The sequence below is a fragment of the Protomyctophum bolini genome (assembly GCF_963924005.1).
Source record: "Protomyctophum bolini genome assembly, chromosome: 7".
In the NCBI taxonomy this organism is placed as follows: domain Eukaryota; kingdom Metazoa; phylum Chordata; class Actinopteri; order Myctophiformes; family Myctophidae; genus Protomyctophum; species Protomyctophum bolini.
This window is the reverse complement of record NC_137868.1, coordinates 7,173,735-7,198,715: the sequence shown is the minus strand read 5'-3', so window position 1 is coordinate 7,198,715 and position 24,981 is coordinate 7,173,735. Positions and strand designations below refer to the sequence as shown.

The window sequence follows — 24,981 nt, the reverse complement described above, 5'->3', positions numbered from 1 at the left end:
CTTTCAGGAAGAAGTACCAGAACCACGGCACTTAATCTTTAAATTCCCTGGCTGTGTCTGATATTTTTGGGGACCGGCTCAATCACAGAGACTAACCCGGTGTCCAATGACAGTTGGAACGGCCTCTGCCTCAGCTGATCCACACGCGACCCTAGTGTCCTACACAGCTGATTCTCTCTGGCCGAAGGGCTTTGTGAGGGTTTAGAGACCGCTAAAGTATGATCAAACCATCATCCCTTTAGACCATTATCCCTTTCATCATAATAGCCTTAGCTATCACGTGTATCAAACCTAAAGAACAAAATCTATTTATATTTTTAAGTAATTAGCCATATCAAGTTCCTTAGCAACTGCAATTGTCAACCTGTGCCATGCTCCTCCCGCATCATCTGGCATACATCATCGTTCTGTCTTTAGCTCCGTCGTGGTAGGAAGGGTGAGGGTGCAACACGTGCCAGGTACTTTCTGTCTTTAGCTGCGTTGTGGTAGGAAGGGTGAGGGAGCAACACGTGCCAGGTACTTTCTGTCTTTAGCTGCGTTGTGGTAGGAAGGGTGAGGGTGCAACACGTGCCAGGTTACTTTTTGTCTTTACCTCCGTTGTGGTAGGAAGGGTGAGGGTGCAACACGTGCCAGGTACTTTCTGTCTTTACCTCCGTTGTGGTAGGAAGGGTGAGGGTGCCACACGGGCCAGGTACTTTTTGTCTTTAGCTGCGTTGTGGTAGGAAGGGTGAGGGTGCAACACGTGCCAGGTACTTTCTGTCTTTATAGGTCTGTTGTGGTAGGAAGGGTGAGGGTGCAACACGTGCCAGGTACTTTCTGTCTTTAGCTGCGTTGTGGTAGGAAGGGTGAGGGTGCCACACGTGCCAGGTACTTTTTGTCTTTAGCTGCGTTGTGGTAGGAAGGGTGAGGGTGCAACACGTGCCAGGTACTTTCTGTCTTTAGCTCCGTTGTGGTAGGAAGGGTGAGGGTGCAACACGGGCCAGGTACTTTCGCCACGTGATCTATTGGCACTGTCATAATAAAAGCACATTGAGTCTCCAGCAAAACAGAACAGTGTCAGAAAAAGTGAAAACGATACACCCAGTACTGTAGAACTGGGAGCTCTTCTTCTCCCTGCAGTAGATATGAAGCTGCATGGTTCATTCAAAGTGATCTGCCTCGTACTGTAGATATGACCTACAGTATCTCATTAGTTATGTCACGTGGAGGTACATTCTCCTGTGATGTTTATGTATGTATTATGTTCCTGCAAAGTAATTTTGAAAGTAAGTCAGTTCAAATTGATCTCCATAACATTTTGAAAGTATACAAATAAGACACATTTTTACTCATTTGTAGTGTTTTATTTAGACAGATTCACATAGAAGCGAAGAGTGGAACAAGGTGAAGACATGCAACACAGTTGAAGAAAGAAAGTGGATGATTTAATTCACTGTAAATTTTAAATCATGGGTGTACAGTACTTAGTTTTTTGTTTCTCTCCAAATGAACAACGGCATGACATTAAATTGCTCTGCAAAAAAACCTCACAATAAATGGCCAAAAACTGATTTCTGATGTGTTAAAGTAGTGACAAAGGGACACTAATAGATTTCTGCAGGGGTGTGTTAAAAATCACACTCTTTTCACGAGGCGTATTGTTGAACCATCTTGGCTAATCTAAAAGCCATTATCCTTTTCTAAGGCATATCCAGTAGGCGACCCATTAAAAAAAAAAAGAGGTGATGCTACGGATGTTTTGTTCACTTTTCTCATTTGATTTGACCCAGATGAAAGTCTGGGACGGACAGACGGACAGACAGACAGACGGACACGGTGTAGTCACGGGCTTCTTCATGGAAGTAGGTTGCAACTGTCTCTGATGGGAGAACAGTTTTAAGCAGACAGATAGCACTAGGGAGACGGCTATATTTATGATAGCACACACCGTCCGCAACTGACCTGTTCCTGTGCCTATTCTGCCAGATATTGTGAAACGCAAACCACTGCAGAGAGCTGGGCTCTCTCAGACGCATGCAGTCGTGGACACTATAACAAGTACATTTATTACCGCACTTAACACTTATGCTGCTAAGGACGTGTATAGGTTGCCTACCCGTCCTCTGAATTAAAACCGTGGTGGTGTGCCTCGGAGCTGTATAGGCTAAACGTCTTTACGTCCTTTTTAATGATATGAAACGTGATTGCTGCAGAAATCCATTTTTTGACAGCGGCCGTTGAACATACTTGCTCAGAGCTCCAGGACATGTTTTGTGCAGTGTGCGCGGCCATTCACTTCCTTGTTCATGGGCCGACAAAACTTGACATTATCTCTGAATCTAAGGCGCTGTTCGTGGTTTTAATCAGAACGCTGATGTTCTGTCCTCATTTCTGACTTGACCACTGCAGATTTGACTCTCAGCAGCACAATTTTCACAGTCAGCAGATGTCAAGGCAACACTTTTGATAAGTCACAAATAGGCTTTGAAGTGATGTTACTTTCTCTCTCTCTCTCTCTCTCTCTCTCTCTCTCTCTCTCTCTCTCGCACACGCACACGCACACGCACACACGCACACACACAAACAATATTTCAAGGACCACCATGACCGTGTGAGTTCGTGGTGAACCTTCTTGCCAACGTGTCTTAATTCTGTCGTCTGTGTTTACAGTAGCTGGCTGCAATCTTCTCAAATGGTAGAAAAACACTGGACAAAAGGCATAGACTGTAGACACATAGATTAGATTTAGACCCATGGTGAACAAAGCAGGTGATGAATGATGACTAGATTTGTTTTGTATACGTTATTTTCCTCTCGCAGACAGAATAAAGATTATAAAACAAACCTAGACCAGGGAAGTGCATTACCGTACAGACACGGACCCTGACCCATTTGGATGGAGACTCTATCATAATAACATCTACATCTACCTAGTATAAGCTGTGAGGCTAAAGAGCTAAAGATGTTGTAGTTGCTGCTGCTGCAGAAAAGGAGTGTAGGCTTCATGTGCAGGTCGGTGTGGCTGGGTGTTGGTCACAGGACTGTGGCGAACACTACAGTACTGGCATATGTAACCAGTACCCCCCCCCCCCCCCCCCTCTCTCTCTCTCTCTCTGTGGAATAACAGTGGAGAAGCAGAGCAGTTGGCCCGACCTGATGACAGCTTGTTTTTACACACAGATAAGACAGGATAGGTGGCAGAGAGGGAAAGTTGGTCAGGGCGGCTGTGGCTCAGGAGGTAGAGCAGGTTGTCCAATGATCCCTGGGTCGGCGGTTTGAATCCCGGCTCCTCCTGTCTACATGTCGAAGTGTCCTTGGGCAAGACACTGAACCCTACATTGCCTCCAATGAGTCGGTCGGTGTGAGCTTGCCACCATTGGTGTGGGAAGTGAGGACGCTGGCGTCGACTGTTCGCCGCTTCACCTCCCAATGTATGAATGAATGAACCATTGTAAAGCGCTTTGAGCACTTGGAAAAGCTCTATAAAAATGCAATTCATTAAAGTTGGAAACTGGACGGCGATGAAGAGAAAGGGACTATCTTTGTCTTAGGACCGTATTGCTCGACGATAACAACTCGTGGATGAAAGGTTTCAGTCGCCGCAACTGATTTCAATCCTTTTTGTATATAACGCTGCTGTCTGGAAGAAACCACCTAACTAAAAAACACATCCAGCTTTAAGTGGAGTTAGGGTTTAGTCAAAGCACTTTCTAGCATTTACGATGCTAAAGACGTGTCCACACGTCCGATATATAAAACGGGATCGCTAATCTACATTTTTTGACAGCGGCTTGCTCAGTGCACCGGGAGCTGTTTGCACGCAGCCTTTCACTTGCATTGAATGGTCTGTCATTCCTTTAAACTGGTTGTGTATATACTGTATAACAACACTTTAGAATGATGATAATACCCTAACATCATAATTCTACATATTGTGTTAATCTTTTAGGATCAGAAATCACAGAATTGTGGGAGTCGGGAACGGCCGAACAAACATTTTCAGTCGTGAGCATCCATTCGTCTTTGCTTTAAACCCTTAATAATGTTCTCACAGAAAATTGCAAAACATAAAACAAATGTATACAGTTATAGGCTTAAGAAAGAAAGTGCCAGAGCACGTGCACAAAGACAAGAAAGGAGGAAAAGTAAATCATGGTCGCCACAGCGAGGCGATATAGCAGCACAGAGTGAGGTGAGAGAAAAAGGACTAGATGGGCGACGTTACGTATCACTGGGTAGAGCTCCTCTCCTCTGCCCCGAGAGCCAGCCGAGGTACTGTCTGTACTGTGCTGCACGCCTTAAGCAGCCGGCTCCTCTGATTGGTGGAGAGGCATGCAGCTTGCCCCCCCCCCTCTCTGTGTGATGATAGAGCAGGAGAGGAGGAGAGCAGAGGCATCAAGAAGCGCACAGAGCAGACGTGTCTGAAAACACTGAGACAACTCTCTCTCTCCAAGCCGCAGTCTACACAGAGCACCGGATTACAGTGACAATTAACATAGGCCTGTAAGGCATTGCACCTTCTAATTAGTTAAAAAAATTTGTATCACTTAACATTAGATTTTTTTTTACTTGGAAGTAAGCCAGATAGCTAGTTGCGTTTGATTCGTCTCGTTGAGAAGGCTGACAGTCAGCGACCGACCGACCGACCGACCGAACCGGCGGCAGCAGCGACAGTAGCAGCAGCGACAGTAGCAGCAGCGACAGTAGCAGCAGCGATGGGCAGGCAGCAGCACAACGCGGCCGGGCCGACTCCGGGGATGCGCATGCAGCGCTCCCAGAGCAAGATGAGCCTCTCTGCCTCGTTCGAGGCACTGGCGGTCTACTTCCCTTGCATGAACTCCTTCGATGAGGACGATGGAGGTAAGCTGTGCTGATTTGTCACTGACAACAGCTTGGCTGCTTGGATGGCGGAGAAAGTAGAGAGGGAAGGGGAGATGTTGTTCTACACAAAGTCCAGACCGGGAGACAAAGGTGGCTTGAGGGCAGATTTGATATGGGCCCACGTACGGCTTCCTTCCTAAAATATATCATGTATGGCCTGCCAGTATAGTCATGTGAAATGTATACAATGGAGTTTCTGGGTGTTTTTCAAATTAACCTGGGGAAAGAAAGGCTTTTTTAATTGAATTTAAAACATTTCTAACATTTGGCTACACTGCCATTTGAATACGATTTTTTTTTTGGACTGTAAATGAAATGGCAATGAAACGCATGCATGCGGGAAAGCCTGCAGTGTTCACTGCCAACAAAAGACAATTGATATACTGTAGCACGTCGTTAAATAAACGGTAATGTGATTAATTTGTACGTGACTTTGTTATGGTCCAAACTAAGGTACAGCAGGACATGGAGGTGCAGTCGGCCCAAAGGCAGTTTCATATTTTCAAATAATGACCCCCTTTGAAAATAGTTTGGACACTGTCCTGTCCTGTTCAATCCGGGAAGGAAGGAATTTGGCAATGAGGGATTGATTGATTGATTGATTGATTGAATGCTCCATTAGCAAGATTGTTACAGTACAGGTAGTACAGTCACAGGCTTTAGTAAAAGGATAACAAAAGCCCCAGGGGGCTTGTTTCAATTGTAGTTAATTCTTCAGAAATACAATATACAATTTGCAACTGGACCTAAGTCAGTAACCCCCCCCACCCCCCCGATACACACACTCCCCCTCACACGCATATGCACACACACACGCGTACACTCTCACACACACACACACACACACACACACACGCACGCATGCGCGCACACACACACACTCACACTCACACACACACACACACACTCTGTCACTTCTGTTATATACATGTTACTGCTCCAATGGTAGTATTGATGATTTCTCGTACAGTATTGTATGTCTTTGTTATGTCTTATGAACATTTGAGCTTGTGGTTAATTGTCCTGAGAAGGAAGAGCGTCACAGTATATTGACTGTGGTGGGCGTGGCGTGGCGACCGGCCGCTGCTGGTGGGCGTGTAATGCACGCCTACAGTAACCCGCCGTGCATCATCATTGAATACCTGCCACGCAGACGTGCGCTATAGTCCAGTGACCTCGTGACCTCATGACCCCATGACCCCCCGTGAGGATTGGGTTTAAAATTAATCCAAATGCAGTAATAATAATAATAATAATGAACCACAGCATTTGTTTAGCTATAGAGGACGACGGGAATGTGACTCGCACAGTGCAATCCTCCTCAGTGCTGTTAATGTAACTGTTTGTAGCTCTTGAGTTAAATTAAATTGGTTTAATTAACACTTATGGTTATACCGTGTGGTTCTCAAAGTGGAGCCCATGGTTGATTGATTTTTTTTAAATATACGCTATATTTTAATTGTATTTATATATTTCTGGGGCGAGGGGGGGTTGCTTTGGACTAGAACCCGGCTACATTGACCCGCCGACCGGTCAATGTAGCCGGATGTCTGGCTACAGGTGCCCGGATAGCTGGCATTAGTGGTCCGGGCCATTGATTGATTTAAATTCAGTCTTTATTACAGACTCATGGTCCAGATCACATACAGAGGAACAAAAGTTCAGTAAATAATAAAACAAATTAAATTAAATTGATTCATTTATGAATTGGTTGAATCCTTCATTAACAGGTTTAAGAACCGTGAGTGACGTACAACAGTCAAATGTTTTGCTAAAAGGATAACACAAAAAAGCCCCCAGGGGGCCAATTGTTCCCGTTGTGGACCCCCCCAGGGGTCCTTGAGGTTCCATTATAGGTACCATTTGCATACTCTCATAGTTAGTTGAAATTAAATAAGTGTGAGAACCACTGCTGTTGTGTAGTGTGCATATGTACAGTATATATAACAGATTGTCTCAACAGATTTCCTGGTCAAATTCGATTTTTTTTCTCCAGGAACGCTAGACCAAAACACGCTCATCGTGACTCCTCCATATGGGGCCAACTGAACACGTAACGCTGCCGTGATAAAACCGCTGTGTCTACCTGGGTTCATGCTAGGTACAGTTACATGAGCCAAGCGTTTGACCCCAATCTCAGTCATCCAATCAGGATCATGCTCTCTCCCCCCCCCAACCCCCCCCCCCCCCCCCCCCATCTGCCTGTGTGGAGGGGGGGGGGGTGGGGGGGGAGTGGCTCCGAGCGAAGCAATTATACACGGCGCTTAACCCATTCTGACCGGGCACCCGTTTTGGTGTTGGCATCATGTTATGCTTTAGCTATTGAAAAATAGCAGATCTACAAGCTCATATCGCGCCACCGAGTGGCGCGATACGAGCTTGTAGGTCTGCTATTTTTGAAAAATCGAAGAACGACTGTGACATTTTTTGAATCTGATCTCAGGTCAGAATGGGTTAATCAGACCAGTGTGTGTCCAGTGGAAACCTCGTAGGAATCTGATCTCAGGTCAGAATGGGTTAAAAGGAAATGGAGCGTCACAATTATCCAAGGAAATGATTCATCAACAGAGGCTTCAGTCATGCATTCATACAGCAGTTATGGTTGCACTAGATGTTTTGGGTCGTGGGGGGTTTTGCAGACAATATAGTATGTGATGGTTTGTGAGTCATGTAATGTGGTGGATCATGCTTGTATAGTGAGTCATGTTACAATATATAGGAGCCATGCATTGATATAGGACTGGATATACAGTATGTTGCATTAAAGGGGAATGCCACTCATTTTCAACATGATTTTTTTCAGACCTCCAGTTCTAGGAAACACAGAATGGGGGGGACTTTTTTTTACTATAAGGTATATTAATAATGACATAGTAAAATGATGAAAATGAGTGGAATGCTCCTTTAATATGTTACATATATGCTCGATTCTGATTGGTCAATCACTGAATTCAGCGGACTGAATGACCACTGCTATCGATAAAAGACAGATGGAGACAGCGCACCTGAATCAATCAATCAACTAAGCAGTCTGAGGGGCTTTTTTGTTTTTCCGGATTCAACAAGGCAGCCGTGTAAACTAACACCCAATGTCATTTAACAGCTAAACCGTACACTAATGGTTTTGAACGCATTTGAGGCGAGCCATAATTGGCATTTGCGGTAACATAATATTGATTCATATATAGATTTGTGTTGTATAATTAAGCAATATTACACGAGAGGGTAATGCAGCAACGCAGGCATGCATTAACGATGGTAAAGTACACCCTCGAGTGTAATATTGCTATTATACAAAAAAACTAATACGTTGACTCAATTTCATTGCAAAACAAAATCATTATTTACCAGAGAACAGCTGGTTTTTATGTTTTGATTGCTGTTCCATCATGCTCATTTGAAGCACGGCTAGATGTCTGTTTCAACCAATCGGATTGCTTCCTCGAAACGACCTGTTGTAAAATGATGATTTAAACATCACCTGGTGTTTGTATATATATATACTCTGTCACACAGAGAGTAAAACACACAGGCCTGTGGTTGCTTTGTGAGGTGTGTCAGTGCGGTATGTCCACTGATCACAGTGTTCTGGATTTACGGCTGTTTGCCACAGCTGCAGGTCACTGTGGTCGTCACTGTTGGCCTCTTCCATTGTGAGCAGTGAAACGCGTGAGATTACTAGGACACTCTCTCTCTCTCTCTCTCTCTCTCTCTCTCTCTCTGAGATACAGTATGTCAGGTGTCTCTCTCTCTCTCTCTCTCTCTCTGCGATACATTCAGGTGTATTTCTCAGTCGCGTTCCACTTTCTTTCTTTCTTCTTCAGTGCATGGCAATGCTTGATTGTCTCAGAACGCTAGAGCGTTGAAACAGTAAAATGGAGGTTAGATGAGGTGATGCGATATGAATGAGAGGGTTTTTTTGACGTTCCATTCTGGCCTGTGAAATGGTAAACCAATGATCAAGTCACATCGTGTCATTCCTCTGCAGTGATTGATTTACTACAATCTAAGATAAATACAATGATGTGTACACTACAGAGGTTAATCTATTATCAATTGCACCCCAGCCATGTCATTCACATGCCTGATATGTTACTGTCAAAGCCAGTAACAAACTACATTGTACCCGTGTATCTACTCAATATTTAAGGAATAGTACTTTAACTTATATACAAATTTGACAGAGCAACTTTCACTTGTAGGTTAGTAATATTTGACCAGGAGGAGTATCCATACTTAAGTCTCTGTGTTAACATTGCTTATTAACACTTGTGCAATATTCTGCAGGAGAGATGAATGTTGAAGGTATATAAACACACTCAGCAGTATGCTCTGATTCTGCTACAGGCCTTTTATAATACAAACATACCTGTAGTGAACCCAGCTGTAATGCTCACATGTTCAATGTAACCTAAATATCCAATTTGTTTTATGTGTATAGCTTAAGTGGTCACTTTACTACAGTATATAAACATACAGTATGTAAGCGCTGCGTGTCACTCCCTGTTTTCTGTCTATCTACACCATGTACTATCAAATAATAAAAGGCAGGAAAGCCCCAAGAAAAGCTGAAGCACTGTGTTCATACAGACATTACTAACCTTGTGTTTAATCATGGGACATTCAAAACATTGTTTATGGACTTGTGCGTAGCATGCCACGTGGCTGCTCGCACACAGGCTTTGGATATAGGCTGATGGGTGCAGATGAGCAGCAGCAGGGCTAATGGGTGGCGTCAGCTGTCGCCTTGGATCAGTGGATAATAGTCATAGGTATAGCAACCAGGACTCCATATCCCAGAGGCCCCAGGCTGCAAACCAAAATAATACCGGAGCGGCCGGGGCGCCTTGCTCTTGCTCATTGAATGCGTTTGCATAGGGTTAGGGTTACTGTAATCCAACGACACTGTGATTGTGTGAGTTCTGTATCTGCGTAGTGCAGGGTACTGGGTCTGTAACAGGTGTATACTGTATAGTATATAATTATTACACGACTTGGTCGAATGCTTGATTCCGATTGGTCAATCACTGAATTCAGCAGTGTGTTATTTCTTGAGAACAGACCGCTCCTGCGCCATAACAGACCGCTGTCTAATCAGAGCCTCGGAGCACCTGCAGGCTGCCCTTCAGGACGGTTAAACACCTGGACTTGGTCTGGGTGTTTAACCATCATCATACGTCATTATTTCTCTACTACTGCCGCCGCATCATACATTATCCCTTGCATAACTATCCATGGTGTCTTTGAGACGGTGTTCTTCTTTTGACTCCCGGTTCTGTGACTGTACCCTCGCTGTATCTTACAGCAGGCTATACTTCTGTGTCTGTGTCTGACTCTGTACTTTATCAGGCTATTCCTCCATGCATTCAGTGGGAAATAGGTATAGAGTACACACTTAAATTACACACACACAAGGAAATACAGCGAAGGAAAGAGAAAGGATTCAAGTATAGCCGCTGCTGGATGGGGGGGTGACTTTGTTCCATCGCCATGGAGAAATGAACGTGGCGCGACCGTTTGAACAGACGGGCCGAACTCGACGCCTACACAGGATAACACTGTCCGTCTGAGTTAGCTCTGTGTCCGTTCGCTTTGTGTCGGACGGACAGAGAAACGTGTCAACGATAAATATAAATCTCCCGGCGAAGGTCAACTCGGGACAACCTTGATGAACAACACATAAAAATACAATTAGAGTTTGGAGTTGTTTGGTCAGACAAAAAGAGACGCGTCATGAATAAATAAATCTCCCGGCTGAAGGTCAACCGGTGGCGTGTGAGCCGCTCAGACGGCTGATTTGTGGTCATGCTGCAAGCGTTGACAACCTCCGCCTCCCTCTCGTCTCACTCTCTCTCAACCTCTCTCTCCCTCTCTCTCTCCTCCTTCCGCCAGAAGCAGGAGGTAAGAAGCTCCGCAGCACCATCCAGAGGAGCACGGAGACGGGCCTGGCGGTGGAGATGAGGAACAGGATGACCCGGCAGGCCAGCCGGGAGTCCACGGACGGCAGCATGAACAGCTACAGCTCCGAGGGAAAGTAAGGACGCGCCTCCTCATAGCAACCCTTATCTCCGTTTACAGGACTAAGAACTAGTGCTTAAAACTAGTGCTTAAAGCATAATTCAAGTTGATACTGAATCTCAATTGTTTGTCTCGCCAGTCTCATCTTCCCCGGTGTGAGGCTTTCAAACTAGTGCTTAAAAACTAGTGGCTACTAGTTAAAAACGAGTTAAAAACTAATGGCTTTAAAACTAGTGCTTAACCCATTCTGAACGGGAACCCATTTTGGTGTTAGCATCATGTTATGCTTTAGCTATTGAAAAATAGCAGATCTACAAGCTCATAGCGCGCCACCGAGTGGCGCGCTACGAGCTTGTAGGTCTGCTATTTTTGAAAAATCGAAGAACGACTGACATTTTTAGAATCTGATCTCAGGTAAGAATGGGTTAATCAGACCCGTGTGTGTCCAGTGGAAACCTCGTATGAATCTGATCTCAGGTCAAAGCATAATTGAAGTTGATACTGAATCTTAATTGTTTGTCTCCAGTCTCATCTTCCCCGGCGTGAGGCTTTCATCGGACGCTCAGTTCAGCGACTTCCTGGACGGTCTGGGCCCCGCCCAGCTGGTCGGACGTCAGACGTTGGCCACGCCGCCTATGGGTGAGAAAAGAACACTACACTCTCCATGGTGCAGCAGGATGATTTCATTATCCTGCTATCTGTAATACACGTAACTCGAGACCCGATCGACCTGCAGCGACTTCAGATTTGACACGCGCATTCGGGTACCGTCCTAAAGTCGACTCTTCGGTGCTACTGAAAATTTCTGACGAGCCGAAATTATTTCGGCACTACAGCGATGAAACAGCGGTAAAATAGGAGTATGAATCGGCCCTATGTCCCCTCACCTGTAGAATTCACCCAGCCTCTGCCTCAGCCAATTGATTGTCATGGCAACCATTCCACTTTCCACAGTCAGTTGGCACTCTTCAGACACAGACAGACAGACAGACAGACAGACAGACAGACAGACAGACAGACAGACAGACAGACAGACAGACAGATACAGAGATATCCATAAGCCGGTGGCCAACTGGCACAGGTCTATTATGTTAAAATGATCAAATATATATATATATATATATATATATCACAAAGCAGTGTTGATTTCATAGACTTAAAAAAAAGTTTGACGTCTGCATCTTTATCACGGACGAACACGAAATTAAAACTAAGCTACGATGACTAAAACTAAATCTGAATATATTGTCTATTCCGTCAACAGATAAAACTAGACTAAAATGTGAGGGAGGGGACTAGTGGAGAAGAGATCCATTTCACATGACTAAAATGTGACTAGAACTTAAAAATGACATTTCATTCAAAAGACTAAACAAAATGGAAATGTGTCATTATATAAAAAAAAGCTCCAGTGCTGACGGTGTGTGTCTGTGTTCAGGTGACATCCAGATCGGCATGGTGGACAAGAAGGGAGCACTAGAGGTGGAGGTCATCAGAGCCCGTGGCCTTGTGGGAAAACCAGGTTCCAAGGCACTGCCAGGTGAGTCTGACACACCGCCCCTGACCCCCTGCTGGCCGCGCACAACACTTTTAGAAATGTACTTTTGAGGGTAGGTTTCCTAAAAAAAAAAAAAACCCAAAAACATGGTCTCTATACTGCCTCCTCCTGGCCAGCCGGGGCACTTGATGGACGGGAAAGGAACGGGTTGGAATAACATGTTCCTTCCACGCGCTACGTCCAACCGGGGATAACCCCTACCCCCCCTGTCAGGCAAAAAGAAGCGACTTGGACTCCTCATGCATTGAAGCATGAGGTCAGTCCGGTGCTCTCCCCAGGTTGGCAGAGGGAGTGCAGCGCCCAGGATTACATTAGATAATTGACACAGGGTGAAAATATGTGTTGCAAAATTGTGGGGTAAAAAGAGCTGGTTAGGTCATGAATAATGTATTTGAGAAATGTATATTAATTTGCTAAATATAATAATTTTCTCCTCTCCTCTCCCCTCCCATTTTCTCCTCTGCTCTCCTCACAGCACCATATGTAAAGGTCTACCTTTTGGAAAATGGAGCCTGCATAGCCAAAAAGAAAACAAAAGTAGCAAGGAAAACCTTGGATCCTCTTTACCAGCAGCAACTGCCGTTTGAGGAGAGTCCAGGAAACAAGGTTTTACAGGTGAGTGGGAAAAACATGGTCAACTTTGTTTAGCTGTCGTGGTTCATATAATTATAATTGAATTTAGAGCACTGGTTCTCAAATGTTGTAATTTCAACGGTCCCCATAACTCACAGGGTCCCTGGACCCCACTTTTAAACCCACTGCTTTAGATATTTTTAATTCCTCGTATTATTACCATTCTCACTGATGGGTTTATTACCCAATATAATTCTCTGCGTGTCTGGAAGAAACCACTTAACTCCAAAATGTTTCAGTAAACATTGGAGTTTTTAATACTTTCCATTCCGTTCAATATTTCTTTTAACCAACACACAGACGTAAAGGGTGTTCAATAGCATTGATTTATGAAAAAAAAGGCATTTTTTTTTTAGGTTAGGTGGTTTCTTCCGGACAGCAAATCCAGTGGCATTCAATAGAAAAGGACATTTCCAACGTTTTTTTATTAATCTTTTCCCTCACCCCACGCAGATCATCGTATGGGGCGACTACGGACGCATGGACCACAAATCATTCATGGGAGCAGTTCAGATACTCTTGGACGATCTGGACCTGTCCAACATGGTGATTGGCTGGTTCAAGCTCTTTCCTCCCTCCTCGTTGGTTGACCCTACCCTGGCCCCCCTGACCAGAAGAGCTTCCCAATCCTCACTGGACAGTTTCTCTCGGTCATAGCAGCAGCAGCAGCAGCAGCGTGTGTTGGACTGACTGGTAGCATTATTGTAGCAAGCCAGTGTGTTGCGATGGATAAACAGGTCACGGAGCCGCCCCGGTTACACTGCATGCTTGATGTTGTGTCTTCTGAGCCTGTTTCTAGGGGTGTGCTGAAAAGTGATCCTGTGGGGGAGGGGGGGGGTTTTTGAGCAAAAAAATTAAGAAAAAAAGAAGAGAATTCTAAAAACAAAAAAAAAACGTTGCACACGTTTGCGGCGCGTTTGCGGGCGCGTTGGCGGCCTGGCGGCCTGGGGAAAACGCCAGGTGTTGTTATCGTTGTTGTTTGTTGGAGGAAAGCTGGAACGAATGAACGAACTCCTTAGCACGAGGAATCTGTGTCAGTTCCGGGTGTTTTCATCCAATTTCGAAGCCATGGGGGTCATGTACTGGGAACTGCTTCATGAGTTCTACAGAAGCCCTTTTTTTGTTTTTCTTTTTCGAATGAAAAATAAATGTTCCTTTTTTTTAATTTATTTTTTTTAATTTTTAATTTATTTTTTTAATTTAATTTGAACATAATTTCTTTGATGTCAGTGTACATATTGTATACTTGTACCTGAAGGGGTTGACAGGTGTTCCTGATACCAGAAGCTTGGTCACGCCACGCCAACAGACCTAGCCGTGTTGTAGACGGAGCCTTGGAGACCTTTATTTTATTTATTTTTTACTTTATGAGAGGTGCGTCTCAGCTTGTGCACACAATCCACCCCTCCCTCCCTCCCTCCCTCCCCCTCCTCTCCAAAAAACTAAACTAAACACATCCAGAGATACTGCAGGCCCCTCTGATACTGATCCGTTTATATGCAGCATCCAACCACACTGGTATAGATCACCCCAGAGAGACTTGTTTTAACCCATTCTGACCTGAGATCAGATTCTAAAAATGTCTGTTTGAAAATGACAGTTATCTGAAGAAGCTATGTTTCTATGTCAGTCGTTCTTCGATTTTTCAAAAATGGCAGACCTACAAGCTTGTAGATCTGCTATTTTTCAATAGCTAAAGCATGACATGACATGAACACAAAAAGGGGTTCCCGCCTAATATGGGTTAAGTTAATCAAAGGCAATACTGCAGTGACTACCTTATTCGATGCTCCAGAACAACCAGTAAATTATCAGAAACCCTCACAGAACTTGTAATGATCCAACGACCATTCTTTCTCTGTTGATATATTGTATGAAATTTAAAAAGGAGGATTTTTTTATTTTTTTTGCATGGACAAAATAATTTAGCTGAATTAAAAATAAAATACATTTTTAATTATTTTCTTGAGGCTGCAACTTGCAAAAAAAATTTAAATTTAAAAAAGATGAAGAGAAACAAACAAAACAGATCAGCCATTTTCAACAATTTATATTATTTTTAAAGATAAATGTCACTAGTGCATGGTTTTCAAGGAGAGTGAATGCAACGGCGTGATTAAACAGACACATTGTTTATCATTCTTTTAGACCATCCATTAGTCTGTGTTTTACAGACATGCAGATAAAGGGAAACTTAAAAGGAACATTTTTGGAGTTATTTATCAAAAAGAAAATGTTTATGTGACAAAAAGTATAATGAAAATAAATGTAAATTATTTATTTCATTGTAAAAAGGCAAAAGCCTTATGAAGATAAACATTATGTGCAAATTGTACATGTTTCTCTTCTCCCCCCCCCCCCCCCCCCCCCGTTGTTCCAGGGTACTATTCATTGTATTATTCATTGCTACCATTGTCCAATCCCCTGATATTGTCCAGATTTTTTCGGACTGTTCGTTATTTTACAGTTCCGTATTGTTTTCGGTATGTATTTTATTTTGGAGTTGATTTGTTTAACAAGCATGTTGAAAAGGGATTTTTCTGCAACATGGCTTGGGCACACCTTACAGTAAACTCAGCATGTTTTGATAAAGACGATATTTGGAGTTTTTGCAGTTTCTTGTACAGTGCATGATCAACTTCGTTACTTTCCTCCCGCACCTTACATTGAATTCTACAGCAAATTAGTTTGTTGGTCTTTTATGGCCGATTAAATTAGTTTATTGGTCTTTTATGGCCAGTTATTCAAGTTTTGACAAAAAGGAAAAAAAAAAAAAAAAAGAGATTCCACTCCCACCCCACCCCCACCCCCCAAAAAAAAAAAATCATGATTTTATTTATTTTTGAGAAAAAAAAGGAAAAAAAAGAGTGACATGGAAACTATTTTATAATTAATGGAGGTTGACAAAACAGTTGTGATTGCAAGTGTATTTCAGTATTGTTGACTAACATGCAAAAATAATCTGTATTGGTACCCAATCAAGAGGCAGTCAACATGCAAAGAAGTTGTGTGTTGCTGAAAAGTTTAATTTTACAAGCACTGAATAAAAGAGATGAGCTTACCACAAAGTCAAACAACAAAGGGATATTGCCACACGAAATGCTTTTTTTTTTTTTCTCCTTGTTTAATGAAAATGAAATTCATTTACTATATATTTTTGTTAGTTTATTTCAAAGCCAAGACCAGTTTATTTTTTATTTTCTATTTTTTAGTAATTATATAATGCTTCTCAAGTCTGGGAAGTGTATATGAATCTTATAGTTGCAGTATGTCTGAATGAAATTGACCTGAGGCACTATTCCTTTTCCATGGAAGGCCTGGTTTGCTGTAAGAAGCTATATATTTCCATTTTTATTTTCATTGTACATACCGTTAGATGTCACAATTTAATAAACAAGCTAACATGAATAGACTGATAGAATCTTTCCGGAATGGGAATAATGCCTCGCACGATGACAAAGACATGTTTATTTATCCTTTTGAATGCCTTTTAATTTTTATTTATTTTTGTGCAATGTGTTAATGCCAAGGCTATGTCTTGGTAAAGTATGGTTGAGTACAGAGATTTATGTAAGTTATTTTTCAAATTAAAAATAAAAAAATGGATATTACACAATTTACAATGATGCTGAGTATTGGCAAAATGATATGATGAACAAACACGCATACAGACATACATACAGTACCTTATATACAGTGAGTCCCAGATACTGCACTGCAAATACAGTAGCATAGTTATAATAACGATTCATTTATTAACGAGCAATTTCCGCAATTTCCATTTCAGCAATTTCCGCAATTTCCATTTCCGCAATTCCGCAATTTCGCAATTTCCGCAATTTCCATTTCCGCAATTCCGCAATTTCCCCAATTTCCATTACTAATAATTACTAATTACTAATAAACGATTAGATTTAGATTCACTTCATGCACTGGTTAGGTAATAGATAATGGATATATATAGGGTAGTGGTTCCCAAACTTTCATGTCAAGGATTTAACTCTGAGAGTGTACACATGGTTCCATTTGTACACTCTCAGAGTTACAGACCATTACATTAGGGTCCATTTGGTTCCAAACTATCATTTAGCTGGGGACCCCCTGGAACTCCCTCAAGGAAGGAAGCTCGGAAGCTCAAATACCATAAAAATCACACCCGTGTGAAGTGAGGGGCGCTAATATATTAAAGTCTAACTCGTGTTGATTAGGTAATGTAAAACAAACGGTGCCAACACAAACATTAAACGCCATGAACAATAAAGAGACAATATGACGTAATGAGGTACATTATGACGTAAATTTCAGTGGCGTTTATACAAAACAAACATTGAACTAAAGACAAACATTAAACCTGTGTGTATAGGAGGGGGCTGGCGCCCCTCAAAGACAAAACAACAGTGGACATGGACCAGTTGCGTCAGCCGGTCAGTATCATGGTCAGTATTGTGTGGATATCATATCAGTGACAGCGTCATGTCACAGGGCTGTGACAGCCCTGTCACGGGTTCGCCCTCAATATTGCGGCCAATCCCTTATTTGGGGTATAAATGCCGGCAGACTTCCGGGTGAGCAACTTTCATTGAAATTAAAAGCCGGACACCCGGACAATCTGCCCGCTCTAGATGTATTATATCTATGCATATACGACACGTGCAATCAGCATACAGATTAAGCATTATGTGAGAGAGAGATTGTGTGTGTGTGTGTGTGTGTGTGTGTGTGTGTGTGTGTGTGTGTGTGTGTGTGTGTGTGTGTGTGTGTGTGTGTGTGTGCATGATGCCGCTGCTATCATAAGACCGCCAAGGACAAACAGTCAGCTGGCTGAGGTCACCTGACCTGCTGAGCAGCAGCTGGGAGTAAGTGGATCAGTAACAGTAGGTGTCCTCATGAGGATTTGATTAAATACCATACAACACCCAACAAGCATGTGTGTGTGTGTGTGTGTGTGTGTGTGTGTGTGTGTGTGTGTGTGTGTGTGTGTGTGTGTGTGTGTGTGTGTGTGTGTGTGTGTGTGTCCATCTTTCTGTCTGTGAGCAGTTATTCTCCGGCACCGTTGGGCCACATGGGCTTGTTATAGCCTATAGAGAGCCACCATGCAAGGCAGGTTTTTTGCTAAATCATATTTGTTTGAGTGGTGCGAGCCACACGGAGTTATGTGGGTATGTATGTGTACGTGTACGTAGCTGCAACACACACACACACACACACACACACACACACACACACACACACACACACACAGAGAGAGGCCAGGGAGTACAGTACAGTAAAAATATACATAATGTAAAACATAAACTCTAAAGCAGTAAAGCAATCTAAAGCAAGCTAATAGAAATTTCCCTCAGCATAAAAGAAAAGCGATTTACTGTACAATGGGCAGGGGACTTTGTTCAACGGTAACGGGCATACTGTTCACACATTAGAACTGTCATCCTCCTTCGGTCTGCAGAGCAACGGAAACCAGAAATGTGCCTGGTGATGAGAGAAAACAAACAAAAACAAATCAACAAATAGATCCGTTTTAAAGAACACCTAATCGAGGGCATCCATCCATGCATGGAACAAACAAAACGCAAACTCAATTTTTTTGTAGTTCTTTCAAACCTTGAAAACGAGAGCCCTCAAACCGCTCTCGTCTGCATCCGTTCCCAATAATAATAACCCCTTTGATCTTTTCCGCAGGATCTTGGCGTGGAGGTACTTGGCCCTCTCCTCTGCCGGGGCGGAGAAGAAGCGCTCGCACAGGATCAGCCTCAGCTGTTTAAGCTTGGTGGCCATCAGGGCCATGGCCAGCAGCGCAGCGAGCAGGGCAGCCATGGGGAACACTGAGTTATGGAGCAGCAGCTTCGGTTCATAGAGGCATCTCTCCTCAAACAGGCTCACATTGTAGGAGAAGTCTCTGCTGCTGCTGTTCTCCAGGCCTAGGCTCACGCCTAGGATAGATGTAATGGCCTGGAATGATACATCATGGATATGAGATGATTATCTAAACATACTCATCTGGTGTTACTGCTGCCATGTCATGGTTTTATTTCTGTGTTTTGTCCTCTTGGGGGCGCTCTAGGTGTGTTCAATGTGTTGTGGGTTTCTCGTTGTGTGTCTGTGTTTACTCCGGTTTGTGTGTGAGAGAGGTCAGAGGTTATCATTGCGCAGAAGGAAATGCACTGTCCCGGATCGCTGAGAGAGAGAGAGAGAGAGAGAGAGAGTTCTGTGCAAAAGAAGTTGGAATTAAGAAAGAAAACAAAGTAGACCAGAATAAGTAAAGTAAACTAGAAGAAGTAAAGAGAACTATAACATGCAAAGCAGAAGAAAGTAAAGTTAAGTAGCCTACAGCAAAAGTAAAATAGAGAAAAGAAGAGAAAACAAAAAGGGTTTTCAAGAAAGACTGAAGGATCCAAGTCGACCCCCCCACCCCCCCCCCATTCATGTGCAAGCAGGCAAAGTGGTCAGTAATATTGTATTTGTTCTTGAATCTTATTGTGAAAGTCATGTATTATTATGATGAACGTCCAACTTAATGTTTTGTTTTGTTGTCTTGTTTTTGTATGTCAGTTCTACGGTGTTAAATAAACAGCAGTAAAAAGAACTCCGAGTCTCGTGCGATGGATTGGGCGGCACATCTGGACTAGGGATTTATGATTCTACTGTCGGCTACGAACCACGGATCCGACACAGGGGTAAGGGCCGGTTGACACTATGGCAAGTCAATTAAATGTTGGGGCATGTGGAGTTTGCTTTCGAGTTGCCCAAACTGCAAGTGCACATTTGAGTGAGGAGTCTGCTATAAACACAACACAAGATATATAGCTAGATAGCTATAAACACTATTCACGGTATGTATACCCCTGTATAATGGTACAGTCCACATTCAATCAGCACAGCTGAATATAACAGGCTGCCAGTGCACTGAGGTTTGGGCTGAGAGTGGAGCATCAGGTGTTGTGCTTGTATGTGTTCCTGTGTAGGCCTAGTCATAAATACACCTCTGTACTGTTTCCAGAGGGACGATCATTCTCACAAAGATATCATCTGGGATTTTGGCATTATTGTAATATCATGATGGGAGTCAAGTGTGGTCTTTTTGTCATTTATGTATCATTTAAAAAAACATCTAAAATGTTAAAGAAAATAGCAGGTCTAAAAGCTCACAACGCATGGTCAATTGAGCTTTTGTAGATCTGCATATTTTCACTTTCTGATAATTTTTTGTAACAAATAATAGTATCATCACATTATCAAGATATTGCCTTGCTCAAATTATAGTTTTTAACCAACATAACCTACCTGGATGCTCATAATCAAGGGGACTTGGAGTGGTTTCAGCTGTGCCAGTTGCACAGTTACAATATTAACAAACCAGTATATCAATCCATCCACACAAACAAACACCACCCAGGCCACGAAATGGGTGAATATTGGAACTCCAAATTTCAGCATGGCTTTCCCTTCCTTGGAGGTGGGCCGAGCGGACAGGATGGAGACGTAACGCTTTGCCTCGGCAGGCGTGAGGGGCATGGCGTGAGGCCTCCCTGCCGCCCTCTGCTTCTCGTCAAAGGAGACGAATCTGCTGCTTATGAACTTGTTTTGATATTTCAAGTTGTTGCAATACTTCCTCACGTGCAGCGCGATAAAAGTCACAAGCAGGAGGAAGCTGAGCGCGGGGAACATCCTGTCACTCACAGAGGACACCGCGTTCAAAGCGGACCGGATGCATATGGCGGTTTTGTTCAGATTCTGCCTGGCGTCCACGAGTTTCTCCTTGAATTTGCCGTCGTATATCTTGAGTGAAATGTCGAGTTTGGAATCAAAATTGACCACGCTGATATCAGGAAATTGCCTGAGCATGTCCCCGACCCAGTTCAGCATCTCGATGTATTTTTCCAGCGGCGTGGCGATATATTCCTTCTTTGCTTGCAAGTTGCATATCATGCTCCCGGTGAGGCCCGTGAGGTTGTCCAACGTGTTCTGGACGTTCCTCAACACCACAAAGCTGACCCAGGCGGTCAGGAGCAGCTTGCGACTCTGCTTCATGAAGCAGGAGACCAGAAACAGAACGGCGGCACAGCGCACCGTCTTTGAGAGAAAGAGGGCGAGCGCCAGCAGTGCTCCCACGGAGGCCGCGGTGCCCCCGGCCACCTCCGCCGCGGTGCCCAGCGCGTGGAGGAGGTACAGGAGGAGCAGGGAGCCCAGCAGGGCACTGAACAGGAGACAGGTGAGGAGGAGCAGCACTGTTGACCTCCAGCTGTCCCTCCTGGCGCCACTTACATAAACCTCCAAGGCCAGAGATCCCAGGTCCCTGAAGCACTGCAGTGTTGCTGCCGGGATGTACATGTTGTGAAAGAAGTGGCAGGCAGCACGTGTACAAATCTCGGCCTCTGAAGGAACACTCCAAATCTCTGTAGAGCACAAACACAGTGACAACATAAAGTATGTATAGGAGGCCTATTCGTAGCAAAAGTAAAGGATGTATTCGATGCAAAAGTAAAGTCTAGGTTGAAAGAAATCCAGTTCATCTAATACAGAGCTACTACTTTTAATGAAATGACAGACATAAAGTACAAACCCTAAATCTATCTGTAGAGTTCAGCTGTGCTGTGTTGTGCGCTGCATGCTTCTCCATAAACAGTGTTAAAACAAAGCATACGTATATTACTCAAACCTTGGGTATTGTTACTCATGTCCCAGTCATCTTCTTGGAGGCGGCACTTGTCTTAAACATTTACCACGAAGCAGAAGTAAAAACCAAAATAATAATAACACACATTTTAGGTCATTGCATTTCGAGCTGGACTTTCCAAGAAATCTGTAGGAAGGCTCCAGCTCCTTCTAAACGTTCCTCACTGGGGCAATAATGATTTTAAAGTGTGTGTGTGTGTGTGTGTGTGTGTGTGTGTGTGTGTGTGTGTGTGTGTGTGTGTGTGTGTGTGTGTGTGTGTGTGTGTGTACACGTGCGTGCATGTGAGTGTTTTGCTCAGGTTCAATGGGTTGACACAGGGGTACTTATTTTTTTCCCCCTCTACGCCAAATCCATTCACTGAAAAATAGCCAATTTACAACCTATACAAGCTCACAAAGTGTCTCGTTGACATGCTGAGATAGATTGTAGATTTTCGCAGATTATTGTGCCATAGAGTATAGGACTGCGAGTATTCTTGTCATTAATAGTGATAATATCTCACAATGTCGTCCTCTGACTCTTAACATCAGCAAATTGCAACAGCTTGACAATGTAGTCTTTCACGAACAGCTAGTGTACAGTCTTCCACTTATTAAAGGGTATTGCTCATCTTCTTGGAGGCAATATTTAAACCTCTGACCACAAAGCGGAAGGAACACCAGTATAATAAGTACAGAAACAATGATGATAATGTACATCATAAATTTAGGTCATTTTAAGCCGTACTTCCCTAAAACGACTGCACTGTAACAAAGGCTCCAGCTCATTTAAAATGCTGCGGCCAAAGTGCAGAGAACTGACTGGTACAAGACCTACAGTACTCCAAACACAGACCCTCGCTAACGGTCAATACTTCTGAACACAATATGGTAATTTATATTTATGTAATGGAATATGTTCCTCATGTGACTTGACTGTCTTTAGGGGGCATATGCATTGCATGCTCTTTGTGTGGTGGTGCCACTCAAAGTGACTACTGGGTCAGGCTTGCTGGATGCATAATGGCCCAACCCCTTGTATTTCTGTCAGAAGGCATTGAGGGGTGAAAACAGGAAGTGAGTGACTAGTCAGTTCCCTTTTCCCCTGTAAACAATTCAGCAAGATAGTTTCTGAGTGCTGTTACCATCCCAAGCCATCAGTTTGTTTCTAAGTAAGTAGACATATTAAATGTCCAACATCGTGATTCGTGACAATGTATAGGCTACTGGGACATTTTTCTACTTGCATGTTATGTTTGATGTATGCATGGCAGTGCAATCTGCAGTGGAGGTATTCAGGCTTTGGGCCTACTTATGTGGATATACTGTAGGCTACTTCATGTTCATTCAATACAACTACTTACCTTAAGTTACTATAGTTCAGTAGTACTTTTCCCATGTTTGCATCTGTTACAAATGGATGCTTACATGAAAACTTTTGAAAAAACAAACTTACCGTTTGTTGCCAGTTTAGGTCACACTTGCGTGACATTATTCAATTCAATTCAATTCAAACTTTATTCAAGATACTCACAGGGGGGCACATAGGGCGGAGCACATAAAACATAAAAACACAAAAGTAAACAAACTATAAATAAACAAACAAACAGGGGGGGACTTATCTCTGTACATACAGGCTAGAATGCCAGTGGCTCCACAGCTTTGATGATAGTCTGACAGAGCTCTTAGCAGGGTTAGAAAGTGATGCAATGATGATGCTGTTCTCAGAGTCTGTTTTAACCTGCACATAAATCTATACATGATTGCTGTTTAGCTTAACTCTCCAAAGCCAAATTAAAAAGTTGAAATAATGTGATGAATAATTAGTCATATGGGGTGAATGAAAGGCCAGAGAACTGCGAAAACTGCCTGAGTCTCCTTTCACAATTTTAACCCATTCTGACCTGAGATCAGATTCATGCGAGGTTTCCACTGGACAACACACTGGTCTGATGAACCCATTCTGACCTGAGATCAGATTCTAAAAATGTCAGTCGTTCTTCGAATTTTTCAAAAATAGCTAAAGCATAACATGATGCCAACACCAAAAGGGGTTCCCGTTCAGAATGGGTTAAACGATACAAAGGACTGCATTGACTTGCCTGTCGTCTGCTCCTCATCAAACAGCAGAGACAGTTTTCCTCACATATTATATCATTCAAACAGACTAAAGACATTCTGTTGCTGCCTGATAGCGTGGGCGTGGCAGTGTTGCACACCGAAAATATCCGATCTACAAGCTCAGAGCACTTCGCGTTGCGACTCATGAGCAGATTGGCTATTCATCATACGAGATATGAATATATAAGCATTATAATATAATCCCTATTCAGCACAACGATGCAAGCGTGTTCTCTGCACACACCTTTCTCTGGGTGCTGACTGAAAATGTAGCAGTCAGGATTCAGCTGATATGATTAAAAATGACAAATTATTGCACCTCTCAAGTTGAAAGAAGAAAAATGTGATGGATTGCTTTTTTGTTTGTTTGATGATTGTGATGCATTTCCTGACAGTCTGAATGTTAATTTCTGATTTCAATCAAACTTCTGCTTTTTCCCCCTGCTATTTTTGTGTGTGGTTGTGGATTAATCAGCTTTTTGTAGATCACCAATTATTTTTGCAGAGCATATTTAGTGTAGAGGAGCATAGCATAGAGCCCTGGAACGGGGCTGAATTGTATCCTCTCAGAGTTAGAAGAATCACACCCGTGTGAAGTGAGGGGCGCTCTTGTCGTCATACATCATCACATTCCGGCCAATCGCAATTTGCGTCTTCACTTTTCCATCTTCACTTTTCTACCCTCACTTTTATCTTCAATATGTACTTTGCTCAGCCAAACAAATCATCACTATGGGGTGATCAGCCAATCCCATGACAATGTTTGTGTTCACACAAACCCGGAAAGCTGGGCATAGGAGGGGCTCAAAAAGTGCTTGACGCCCATTTGTACTTTTACTGGAGATGTCAAATATGCGTTCGTGCCGAACGATGCGAAGTTCGCTTAGCCGACTCACCCCCGTTGGAGTTGCGACCCGATAAAGGACAGAATAGTAAATCATGTTCTGGCGAGAGCGTTTGCCCACGACTGGCTACTGGCCAATCACAGCACGTCCTTACTCGTCTCAAACCTGAAGAAGATCCCATGCTCGTGTCAAACACAGGGCCATTGTTAAGTGTACTTTCATATTGTTCAATTTCTCTTTCAATTTGAGAACACTGACGCGTTTCGGCAAACAGCCTTAACCAAGTGCAGC

At 43.3% G+C, this 24,981-nt stretch overlaps 2 protein-coding genes across 2 annotated transcripts in view; one reads left to right on the top strand and one right to left on the bottom strand.

The window, feature by feature from the left end:
• Positions 1 to 13,726, top strand: part of LOC308318956 (regulating synaptic membrane exocytosis protein 2-like) — a gene marked incomplete at both ends in the record, with an annotated part of 267,580 nt that extends 253,854 nt beyond the window's left edge. The window contains 5 exon segments of the mRNA XM_080768695.1: positions 10,753 to 10,894; positions 11,405 to 11,517; positions 12,317 to 12,418; positions 12,912 to 13,051; positions 13,523 to 13,726. Coding sequence (XP_080624821.1) covers positions 10,753 to 10,894; positions 11,405 to 11,517; positions 12,317 to 12,418; positions 12,912 to 13,051; positions 13,523 to 13,726 — 701 coding nt within the window.
• A 4,683-nt stretch (positions 13,727 to 18,409) lies between these two features.
• Positions 18,410 to 21,400, bottom strand: LOC308317990 (dendritic cell-specific transmembrane protein-like; the record flags this gene model as incomplete). The annotated part of the gene is made up of 3 exons (XM_080767338.1): positions 18,410 to 18,541; positions 18,674 to 19,021; positions 20,354 to 21,400. 3 exons carry the CDS (start codon positions 21,398 to 21,400, stop codon positions 18,482 to 18,484), a joined length of 1,455 nt encoding a protein of 484 aa, XP_080623464.1. The 3' UTR covers positions 18,410 to 18,481.
• Positions 21,401 to 24,981: the final 3,581 nt, after the last annotated feature.